The sequence below is a fragment of the Rhipicephalus sanguineus genome, chromosome 1 (assembly GCF_013339695.2).
Source record: "Rhipicephalus sanguineus isolate Rsan-2018 chromosome 1, BIME_Rsan_1.4, whole genome shotgun sequence".
NCBI lineage: Eukaryota > Metazoa > Arthropoda > Arachnida > Ixodida > Ixodidae > Rhipicephalus > Rhipicephalus sanguineus.
In genome coordinates this window covers 160,599,171-160,611,931 of record NC_051176.1, presented here as the reverse complement: position 1 = coordinate 160,611,931, position 12,761 = coordinate 160,599,171, and the positions used below count along the sequence as shown (strand labels likewise).

The 12,761-nt window shown below is 44.3% G+C and overlaps 1 protein-coding gene across 1 annotated transcript in view; it reads left to right on the top strand.

Moving 5' to 3' along the window:
* The window catches only part of LOC119401236 (DENN domain-containing protein 1A), a 79,068-nt gene that overhangs the window by 26,182 nt on the left and 40,125 nt on the right, over positions 1–12,761 (top strand). The window contains exons 13-14 of the mRNA XM_037667924.2: positions 2,793–2,894; positions 9,962–10,189. Of these exons, the coding sequence (XP_037523852.1) occupies positions 2,793–2,894; positions 9,962–10,189 (330 nt within the window). The remainder of the gene's footprint in view (positions 1–2,792; positions 2,895–9,961; positions 10,190–12,761) is intronic.

The window sequence follows — 12,761 nt, the reverse complement described above, 5'->3', positions numbered from 1 at the left end:
CCCAAAAATGCATTTTAGTTGCCATTTTAGAAAAAATGTAAACTCTGTACAGTTTAGGACATTTGTGCAATGCCTGTTGAATAGGCAGCAAATATTTTAGCCAGTGATAGGAAATCACAGATGCAGATGACTGCCGACTCATAATGTAGGATAGAAATATCGACGTTGCACTGCTGTGGAAAGTTAAAGGGGTCCTGCGCCCAAATTTCACTCACATAGTTTTACAATGCGACGCGTTCCTTGTATAGTCCTGAGATTAATACAAAAAGAATTTTGGAGATAGATGCATGCAAACAAGTTATTCAACTTTCAAATTCGGTATCAAAGGAGGCAACAGAAATTGGCGTACCTTTTCGTATTTCACTCACCAAGTGATGTGTCAGTGTGGTTTGTCTGGTTCCAATCAAAACGCAGCTTACATTTTGCTGTACCGGAACGCTGCAGCACATGGTGGCCTTCCTACAGCAAGCGGGTGTCGCACTTTCTGGTGGATTCGATGTTGCACAATTTAGCAGATGACTGTATGTTGACAAAGGAGAGGTCAAAATGCATCACCGATGCCACACGAAGACGACAGCGATAAGGGCCACGCAGGAATGCAGAATGGAATGTGGTGGAATGAGGAACATGCGCACACTAAGGTTGACTGAACAGAATAACGCTGGCAGGTGAAAACTATAACACCAGCAGTTGACAGTGCAGGGAAATTCTGTGTTTTGCCATGGATGAATTAATGGTGTTACCCTGATGCAGAAATGCAAAATACAGTGCACTGATAAAGGCTGCACCTTGCGTAGACCGTTCGACAGCGCTACAGTGGTGTTGAGCTCCACAGAAATTGAAATCGACGTACAAATTGATGTCTCTTTCGTGTCTCTAACAAGTATTAAGCACATTACAGTATGTACATTCCTTACAATGAGTGCATCGCAAGCATGCACAATATACATTATTTTCAACCAATCAAAATGAATCGCATAAGCTGAGCAATACTTCATTTCCTGCAGTAGAAACTGTTGATGTACGACGCTGCAGTCGGCACAGAAACCCACTTCGAAAACAAATTCAAATATCAAATGCTTTGCTCTCACCGATTTCACTGGTGCAGCAACAGTCACCAAGACCCATAGCAAGCAAACGGCTGATAAAAACTACATGTGTAATTTGGGGTGTAGGGCACCTTTAAAGGAAGTACAGCAGTGCCTTGGTAGCCTTTGTATTGCAGTTTTAGAGAGAGCTGCAATATTTCTGCAGTGTTTAGGAAAATCTTAAGATTTCTTGGTCTTCCATTACTACACTCACAAACAGCTTTTATGAGTAATATCCCCATCACCTGTGTTACATCTTATCATTTGTCACTTCATATTCAAAGTGTTAAGTGATTGGGTGCATTTATAAGTATAGACCGCTTATAACGTATGTCGCCGGAGTCGCGAATATCCGCACTATAAGCGGTACCGCACTATAACCAAAACAACCTTTTTCAAAGGCTGCACTTGCGCAAAACGTGTTGAGCATGTAGCTGGCGTGTCCGATAATCAACATATGCGATTTGGGGCGTTTACAACCACTTATAACCCCGAATGTTCAAAAAATAACCGCTAAAGACCCGCATTGCCAACGAAATGAACACGGGGGAAAAAAGCAAACAAAACAAAGTGCCATCGTGGAAATTCGCCGACTACGTTTCAGGCCACCTCGAGGTATGCGCATTACACAGAAACCATGTCGAATCGCGACCGAAATTTCACGTGCTGAGCGCGGCACCGATCGTTCGATTTCACGGGCGCGCACGCGATGTCCAAGACATTGCAATCGAATCCGGAACCACCATTCGAGAGTTGCTTGTGCCAACCATGCCCTCGTTTTCATTAACGATATGATTCCCTTCAATTCAAGTGCAGCCATCGCAAAAAGTTTCGTTAATTCCGCACCAAACCGCAACTTTTATCGCCCGCGACCGCTACCGAAAAGCAACCAACGCTGATTAGGCCTAGCCTGCGGTTTAGCATGTTGTCGCGGGAAGTTTGTCCAAGACAACATGAAGGTCGGACGTCGAAAAGATCGCACTCAAGCACTAACCCAAGAACAGCGCGCGTGATACGAAGTTTGTGTTCGCGGCCGGGAGATCAACGGCGACAAAAGCCGCCAAGCTCGTTTAAGTCCGCGCACTGGCAGAAAAGGCGAAAGCTCGCGTCATGAAGCCGCAAAACTTTTCAATTTGCGGACGAGGTAGCAAACGCGATATCTGTAGCAAGTGTGATAACGACGACACTTTTCCCAACAGGAAACTTGCTTTAAAGTGCACATGATGAGGACGCGATCGTACGTTCCACGCGGAACGCGCTGCCGGCAAGCGGCCGCGGAGCCTTGCCGCCGCCGGTGCAAAGGCTACTCCGTCGCCTAGGCAACCACCATCCTTCCCCACTCGGCGAGCCCGCACAGCGCTGCCGCGGTCTTTTTCCTCCCTCCGCCCCTCGTTCGTTCACTGTGCGTGCTCTCGAACTTCGTAAAGACCTCGTCGCTCCCTCCCCAGCGGCGTACCTCCTTTGAGAACCGCACTGGCTACCGCGTTTTTTGTCAGAAATATTTTCCCGCAACCGCATTATAAACGGTATTTCATCTTGGGGGACTGCACAATAAGCGGTATGCATGCGGTTCTATGGGAGGGTAAACGGGAGTCGAAAAAGACCGCATTATAACCGGTCCTGCACTATATGCGGTTACGTTATAAGTGGTCTGCACTTCATACTGTGGCACATAGTAACTAGATTTTTGTTGCTCAATTCCAGAGGGTGTCTAAAAGTGAGCTCGGTGAAGTGGTTATCCTGGACGTTGACAACAACAAGGTTGAAACCCCCTTCAAGGATGTGGAAACACTTCCAAGTGAAATTGTGAGTAGTATGGGATGATGTATGTAAGTTGACAAAAGTACAGTGTCTGTACAGCATTCTTCACCCTTCACGATTTGGATGCCCATAAATATATAGAATAGCCTTGTAAATAGCACTGTACTGCAGCATATGGAGATGCTGGAGAGTACTCAGCCTGACTCATTGCCACAAGCTTAGGCATATGTAGTACTATACCTTCGCGCTATTAAAAAAAGTGCCCTTTAGTGTGAGGACTATATTATCAATCTTCATTACTTTTATCCAGAATCTTTACAACATATTCAGAAAGCACACCGAACCATGTCCATGAAAAGTTCATTTATGAAGTGGCAGTCTGTTCTGAAATTTCGCTCCTCGTTTTAAAAAAAAGCTAACAGAAAGCCCTCGTCACAACATTAACACGGTGATAAGTGTCCCTAGTTATTTTTTATTGAGAAATAATTTGTGAAATTTAAGGGATCTGAGATAGCAAGTAAAGTGATGTGAATAACAAAGCTGCTGCAGTATTACCTCTGGAATCTTCTTCTGCACATGCAACTCATTGAACAATCATATTCTTCAAACAGGACCCAAAGCCAAAAACCTGAAAAATAAGTCAAAGGCAGTACATGACCTGAACTGCTGAAGTGCTAGTAAAACAAACAAAAAAAAAAAACAAATTGTATACACATAGTAAGTGGACAACTGCAGATCTCACTTAAAATCAGTGTGTCAGAACGGAACGGAAACATAACCAAAACGTTATCTGTCATTTCATTCCGGATTGAAACCGAAATATATCTTTATCGGTCTTTGGTTCAAAGGAAAAGTTCGCTATCCAGAACAACCGAGGTCACGCAAAGTGAGCATTAATGCATACCTCAGAGGACAGTACTAGCACGTATCTCAGGCAGGGATTCCAAAGTAAAGATGTGTTGAAATTTTGCAAAATATGAATAATGTCAACCGGACGTGTTTATATTAATGCAAGTAGATCTTGGTGTGCCATTCACACAGACCAACATGGAGAGGGCATTCTCGGCGCTGAAGTTTGTTTTATCAGAACAGTGGTCTCGCATATCAGAGACTACACTTGATGATGTGCTGCTTCTGAGATCATGCTCACTCTCTTCATGCAAACCATTGAGCCTGCACAGAGAATTCGTAATAGACCTTTTTCAAGCACACGAGCGCCACCAATGGGCGTGCAAGCGCTCATGGGAAAAGTGTGTATGCCACAGCAACCACCGCGACAAGCGCGCGGGCGCCAGGCTTTAGATTTCCACTTGTGCCATGCCAGCACTTCTCAGATCAAGTGAATTTGGCAAGTTGCATCATATGACTGCGTAATTCAATCATGAACTTCTGTGTACAGCTTGGATGGCCTCTACGATTTCCATCTGTCTAGTTTTTCTGCGTGCCACTGTTGGACCAGCTGAGCTGAGCGGCTCCGGAGCGTCATTAAAAAAAATTTTTTTTGGTTTTCTTTGTCAGTATGCCTTATGGCGTAAGTTAAATTAAAAAAATGCTACTCGGTTTGCTAGATTAAGTCGAGGAGTGGCCCCGAAATTCGTGGTTGTATTTGAAATCAATTCTCACCGGCAGTGTCGAAGCACACAAGGCAAGGTTGTAATATTTAATGAATACGTGAGAGAGTATGGCGTTTGGTAAAATGATAGTTTAACTAGACAGCGTGCACGTCACTTGCACCTCAAGTGACAAATTATAAGCATCTATATACCACCCTTTGTTGACAATAACTGCAGGTGTTCGATTTTACAAATGCTGGTTGTGTTTTTGAGTGTTGGTTCGGAGGTGACCCTATATGTATAGTCGGGAGCAGTGTGAGATGGTAACATTGAAATTACCTTTTAAATGCAGTTGGCAAGCGCAAAAGGGTTCATGACACTAAATGCTCAAGCAGAAAGGTATTTCTTGTACTTCCATACATCACATTCATACCTGTGCACTACAAGTGTGGCATTTTTTTTTTTCTAAAAGAACCCGCTCCACTTTAACTGAAACTGAGAAAAACGCAGTTTTTTTCTACGGAAAATATGGTCAGGTCTGCTCCAACAACTGTTTGCCAGAGTGCTCATGTCACTAGCATACTTTAAACTAAGGGTGTGCGAATATTCGAAATTTCGAATATTTTTCGAATAGTGTTTGCTATTCAATTCAATTCGCACTGCAATTTTACTATTCGAACTATTCGAAGTTCCCAAAGACAAATACAGTCAATGTCCGATTAAAAGTGACCCCTTCAGATTTTCAGTACGCTTCACCTCATTACACTCTCGTATTGCGGCAAAGCTGCCGCCTTTCAAGTTCCGTGACGGTCGAGCATAGCCAAGAGACAGTCAACATCCGTTTAGAAGTGGTCCCAAGATTTTCAGTCTGCTTCACCTTATCACACCCCCGTGTACGGCAAAGCTGCCTTTCAAGCTCCGTTACAGTTGAACATAGCCAAGACACAGTCAACGTCCGATTGGAAGTGGTCCCTAGATTTTCAACATGCTTCACCTCATCACGCCCCCGCATTGCGGCAAAGCTGCCTTTCAAGCTCCGCTACGGTCGCAAGTGTATTAACTCAAGAAAATGCTGGTCGCAACATGGAGATGAAAGATGTGGCAAAGGTGGGGGCTCAATTAATGCTATTTGAACCAGAAATTTGAACAGGAAGTCCGAAAAATCGGATGCCGAAGCTTTTTAGCATCCAAAATTTCAGATGTTATTATATATCGATGTCTCTGAGGCAGACTTGGAACTCCGAACTTGAAGGGAGCAGACCCTTGTCTGCCACATCAGTTGGGCTTCCGCAGAAGTTGAAAGAGGAGAGGCTGAGGAAATGGGGGCATCTTTGCCTACCACGTGTAAAGTGTTGTCGGCAACACTTTGGTTGTACCAAATCATGTACATAAATACAATTCGGCCTCTTCATTGCGCTTCAGCCTAGCGAAAAGAAACACTTTCATGTTGCTATCTCATAAGATATGTTTAGAAATCCTCTCCAACATTTTTTCTGCAATTTCGCTTCGAAGTATTCGAAAAATATTCTAGAAATATTCGAAAAATATTCGATTCGATTCGCACTCACACTTCAATATTCGAATTCGCTTTGCACCCAAAATTTTGCTATTCGCACAGCTCTACTTTAAACCCATATTGCGGCTAAAATCTGTATAGCCCACTATCGTCGGTATTCAGGAATAAAATTTGGATTTGGCTCTTATAGATCAAAACATTTCATTTGGGCTTGAATTGGCTCGTAAAATAAGTCTAAATAGCGGCGAATGAATGATATAGCAATATTTTACAGCAGAATTAACACCACCCTTGAGCTTCCGTTGGTGCCGTCCTTTATTGCATGGCTTTAATGGCGATGAGTAGACTTGTACAGCGAGTGGTCCATCCAGGCTAAAGGTGCAACATTCTGGACTGTCGGCAGCGTTTCTTGTGCTCTTGGTATCTATTGAAGGTCTTCAAAAAAATGCTTATGCTTCAGCTCTTCTTCTTCTTCATCTTAGCTCCCTTTATGCCACAATGTTTCGGATAACTTCTTAATCTCCAAAGAATAGATCGGTGCCCAATATGTTAATTCCAGTTGTCTTCTATTTCAAATATGCCGTCTTAGAGCGAAAGAAGGAAATGATACAGTGGCGCAAAACTCAAAAAGAAACACTAAAAGGCAGAAAGAAATAGTAAAGTCGGCCTCTTACTTTTTATATTCAAGTTTTGCCCTACAGCATCATGTCCTTCAGTAAGTACCAACTCGCCCAAGGAAAACTACGTGTCAAACGAAAGCGCAATAGGAGAGCAACTAGGACACAAATGAAGCCAATTGGATGCGGCCATGTTGGTTGTTTTGGTCACAATTGTTGACGCAGCGACGGTTTAATGGATTTGGCTCAGTTTGATTCAAGCAGATGCAGGATTTGGCTCTTTTTTTTTATTCAAAATTGCCTCTTTGAGTTCACGTTACAGTTGTTTTAAAAGTGAAAGATACTTAAGCGTGCTTTATGCTCCTGCGAAATTTAGCCCAATTTCGGTTTCTGGATCTGGCTCTTTTGGAAGAAAAAAATGCCACAATTAATCGTTGAATAAACATGAATTCGTTGTTCGAGCTTATATTGCTTGTGATAGTATGTCTGGACGGTATCGGCACGCGATAACGCACATCCTGCTTGACTGCTACATCTGATAAACATCCGCTCGGTAATACCTACATTGACTGCGTGATTCTTTTAACATTTCATGTGCAGAGATACGTGCAGGTGTGTTCGGATATGTGTAGTAATTACGATTCAAGAAAAGTCAAGAAGCGGCGACGTATTCTTTTCGTTTCGTGCTCCCTGCGGCGCCAACAAGCAGCGGGCGACCGGACAGCCGGCTCGCTCGCTCGCCGTACACACTTTTCCCATAGTGCGCGGGGCGTTCCGGGATTGCTTGAAAAAGGTCTATTCACTTACAAGAAAATAAATGCTATGTTTTTATCGTTACTTTAATTTCAAATTTTTGCATACAAATGAAGACTGTTACGAACCGTTACGGAAAAATTTTTTTTTTTCTTCATTCCGGAACATAAACGGAATGGCACTTTTTTCAGTGGAGCAAAGCAATAACCGAAACGAAAAACATTTCGTTCCGACACCCTGTTCAAAATCTAGCAGAGCCACTTGACAATAGCGAGATAGCTGGCTGGTTGACATAGCCCTCATCATTCTACTTTATTGAGTATGTTGCCAGTATTTCTCTAGAACATTCCGGTGTTTAAATAGTGCAGTAGTATTAGTATCAAGGAAAGGTGGTAGCCATAGTCAAAACAATTAATTATGCAAGTGAGCAATGGTCTCAAAGTGAGCGGTGGTGCATGCACCTTGAAATATTCATTAAGGCATCACCCCCCTTTGCCCTTCATGCTGAGGGTTACAAAAAAACAATACTGAACATTCACGGCTTTTTGCTGACTTAAAACAAATTATGTTTCATGTCTTATAATTCTGCACATCTTGACTCTTTTCTTTTTTTCTGAGTGCTAATTTGTCCACTGATGCCATAATTCCTTGTGAAAAATTTTTTATCTAACACCAGTGCATTAAATTTAAAAGTTCATGCTATCTTTTTCGTCCTGTGTGAAGAGTTTCTAGTGAAAAATTTAAGCTCTTGGTTAATGCTGCATGTCATCACCACTTTTTTCTGTGTCCTGATACGTTGCCTTCCTGCTGTCGGGAATAAAATTGCAATTACCTTTTTAAAGAATTGTGTACTTCTCCTTGCTTTTCATCATCTCGTCTTAGGAGAGGGTAGTGCCAATTTGGAGTAGACTCACTGTGTAGGCTCAGGAGCCAGAATTATGCGTAGGCCTGCCATCTTTTGTGCAAAAGCAACCAAGTTTTTTGTAGTAAAGCCACACGTCATGTTTGCAGCAGGTAAGCTTGTGGCAAGACAGGTGATTGTAGACTAACTGTGCTGCCCCCTGTGCTCTGCCCTGCCTTATTAGGACTAGTTGAGGACCACTTGATTATTATAAACTCAAACATTTGAGCAAGGATAGTTGTTCAAGCCCTTGTTAATGAAGAGAAATATCCTGTTGTGTGTGCCAACACGTCGCCTGACACTGGATCTTTCAATGCGCGCAGCCTGGTGGCGCCATCTGTTGAATAATAAGCCAACGAGCAGCCCCTAACAGATTCAGAATACGAGATGGAAATGTTTGTCATACGATTTTTGCTGTAAAGAAAGAATAGTAAGTCAGACAAATTTTTGAAACAGTGGCCTGGATGTTGGCTATAGAATAAAGCTCTGAACTGTAGCAACCTGGTGGTGCTGTCATTGCCAACAGTGCTTATCCATGCCTTAGTGGCGAGTTCCCTGCACTGCATGGTTTGTTTTCAAGAAAGGCACTATACTTTGGCTCCCTAAAGGGAGCCTATGCAGTAAATCTTAAGTCGGAAGAGGGTGTGGAGCGAGGTAAGAGGGCAGTGCTTGCGGTAAAGGAGAAAGGCACTATGCTGGGATTAGTAGGTACACCCTTCAATGACACCGTAGAAAAGTTCTAGGGTAGCTTCACAGGTCACAATGTGAGTAAGGCAGTTGTGGCTCAAGTGCCTGTGCTACATGACCATGCTAGAATTTTCACAACTGAATTATCAGTGTTGCATCTGCCAGCTTCCTGGTTCCTCATGTAATGCTCAGTTTCCTTGTGGAAGGAGAAAAAAAAAGATTTTTCTCCCAGTTGCTTTGTCGAGCATTAAAAAAAAAACGTTACCAGGCTCTGTGCGAGATTACAGGCAATGGAAGTGACACCAAAATTAACTCTCGCTCTGCCGTTTCTTCCCCCATTATTCTCGGGCATTTCTTTTTGTCAAACGGAGTAATATTAATTAGGAAAAAAATGTGAAATACGAGTTGAAAAAATCGTACTGTGCTTTTGACACAAATTAGGCAGAAAATTGCACTTTGAGAGGTACAATTGTACTGTAGATTCTGGGACTTGTTCATGTAGCACCGTCATCTTGGTACCATTTTAAGACCTCCTTGATATACTGTTGTAAATAGGAGAGATTGGAGCTGGGGCCAGCAACAGCACTGTATTTTGCTGTACAACAACTTTGGAAGCATGCCACTTGACAACATATTTTTTAGCAAAAAACATGCTGTGGAGTGACCCTGAGCAAGGCTCTAAATAGCCATACTTTTTTACAGGGAAAGATGAGGTAGTCGAATTACACGTCTCTGGGACATTTGACGTAGAATGCACGATAGGTCTTGTAGCTCAGCTGTGGCACATTAACTCAATTTTGCCACTACTACTAGTGACCTTGCTGTCATGTGTCAGCAGTGTCTCGATAAGGATGGAATTCGAAACCACTCGTATACCATGCTTTGCATTCACAAGGACCCCAGTGCGGGCAAAATAATTTGAAGCCCTCCACTACAACATCCTTTATAACCATGTGTACAGCTTTGGAACATTAAAGCACAATAATTTAATTGGTTTTTACTTTGGCTAAAAATGTGTAGATTTGACTTGTTATGAATTGTTTAGACAGAAAGCAGTGATAAGTGTACTTGTTTCTTCGCTGCAGGTGTTGCCACTGAAGCGCAGTCTACGTACGCACCACCAGACACTTGGTGATGGTGTGTCCCAGGCATTTCTTCGTGCTCTGGTGGCTCTGATGGGCGGCTACCGAGAAGCCGTACGCATGGAAGTGGGACAGCGAATCACCTTTGACCCTGACCGCTTCCTGCAGTCACGCCCTGCCAGCCTTCGACCTTTTTTAGAACGCATGCTGCAGCTCCAGATTTTTCACCAGGCAAGAAATGCCTTTGTGCTGTGAAGTGTTTTGATGCCTGCAGATAATGTATTGTGCTACAACAAATGCAAATAACAGAGTGCTTCAATGCCAATTCATGTCATTGTGCACCCATGCAGAATGCATGTGCTATTTCAAAACTGCAGGCATGGTTATAAAGGTGGACAATAATGTACATATTTTTATGGATATACACTTGCATCTCATTTGATGAAATAGAATATATTGAAATAATGGATACAGTCAACTGTCGATTTTTCGGACATGCTTGAAAATTCTGACGCTTTCGCGGCACCGTCACAAGCCCCATATACACTCAAACCTCATTATAACGAAAACGGATATAACGAATTATCGGTTATAACGAAGTAAATGAAGAATAGTCTTGTAATAGCTACAGTGTTACAAATAAACGTTTATAACGAATTTTCGGATATAACGAAGCTATTTTGGTGGCAGATGCGACTTTGTTATAATGAGGTTTGAGTGTAGTACATCGATGGATTGGAACATCTGAAATTTCGGACATTGAAACTCTTCGGGGTCCGATTTTTGGTACTTTCTGCCCAAATTACAGGTCCGAAATGGCAATGATTGAAGTCCCCACCTCTGCCGTGCCTATCATCGCGACGGTTCGAACCAGCGCTTTCGTGAACCGATCTATTTGTGGCCATAGCAGTGATCAAATGTCAGCTTTGCTGCAGTGCCTAAGTGTTGTGTGGTGAAGCAGACCGAATATCTGAAGGGGCCATTGTCATGGCGCAGTGTGGCGATGCCTTTACGGGGATAAGCACCGGAAATGCACAGAGGCAGGATAGCGGGCAGCAAATGTGCCAGTACAACTTAATCGCTGACAACCCTTTATGATAAGCATATTCAGCTGACTGCTCGGTAGTGCATGTGGCCTAGCGCAGTTGTGAGCGTACTGCACACTTTTAATAGGCGACAACCCAAGCACGCTGCACCGCCGTTCATGCTGCCTCCTTGTGCGAGACCGCTAAGTGTGCGTTGCCTTCGCGAACATAAGCAGCTCGCCATCGCCGCACCCGTGTCCAGTCAGGATCGGAGTGGGCATAACAAACACTTTCACGGCTAACGCGTGCGTGTGGTACAGCAAGTGCCCTGGCACTGAGGGCGTCAGCTTAGTAGGTGACGTGCTGCACGCACCTAGAATGATAGGCTTCACGCGACATTTCGTGCAGTTCAGTGATTCCACTCCTGCGCCAACTGCGCCAGAGTGCGCCAAATTGTATTTACTGCGCCATCCTGATCATATCGACGAAATTTGCGCCAAACTGCGCCAAAGTCTCAGATTTGGGGGCGTCTATCACCGGCAATCGCACCGCCGGCGCGTCAGAACATGTGCAGCTCGATCTTGGGGCTGCCAATAAAGTCGCAATCATGGACCAAGAATTATTCCGCTGAATAAATGGCGCTCGCGCGTGCGTTCCGAGTAAGCCACGATGCCATGCACGGTGCCGACGCAGCTTCTGTTCTGCAAGTCAGCTCGACAGCAAAACGCGCTCTCCGCAGAGGCTCGTGACGTCTAGGCCTATCGGTAGCGAGAAAGTGCGACGGCGATTCATCGGCGGTCGTCGTCTGTTCCAGAAACGCTGCTGATAGCTCGTTTCAAGCGTCGCACGGCACGTAAGGAAAGCAATGTTCAGTAATAACTACATGAGTGCCGCTAAAATGTCTGTCACTTCTGTTTCCGGACATTCCGGAATGAAATCTGAGATCGCTCGCAGTAGATATATGGGACAATATCGAATTTTCCTTGCTTCGCGTTTATGGAAGAGCACGCGAACGGTGGAAACGCGTTGACACTTTTCCTCAGATATACTTTATCCATGGATCTTCATCCAGAACAGCTTTTTCGTAATTCCTTCCGCCAGCACGTCTGAGTTTGTAATCACTCTGCGGTAAATACCCTCTAAAAGGCCCGGCCCTTTCGAGCTCACGTGCTAGGGTTCCAATCAGAATTTTTTGCTTGCTTTTTTTTAAAAATGTCATCTCATTAGTAAAATCATATCTCCTGGTAGGAGCAGCCGCAAATGCGCAGCTGTCAGTAGCGGGCCCGTCGCTGACGGCCCACAGTGAAGCGGCTACGCCATGTTACACGTCCGCCCCTCGCTTTCGGCGGTCAATAGCTAACGGTTAAAAAAACTCAGTTTCGCTTAAGAGCGAAGCAATGAATGCGATACCAAAAAATTGTATTGTGAAACGAAGTAAGACTAGCAGCTAACTCTTTTGGATCCGATCTCGCGTAACTCAACAATACGCTGGTTTAAGGGAATATGGCCCCTCCAGGAACCGAAGCGTTTTCTTGCTCCGAGTTCTCTAAACACGAAGTAAGCGTTGAGAGCACAGCAAGTTTACGAGCAGTCTCCTGATGCCTCGAGATAGCGCGCGCGCAAGCGACTGCGCCCTTCGAACGATGCGGTCCACCCCCCCCCTTTCGCTCCCCTGGTGTCCCTTCACGCTCCTTACGAAAGACGGGCGGTGCGTTTCCTCTCTGTTTGATGAGCAATCGACGGCAGGCCCGCACGCGGGAAGATGTTATCTCATGCGC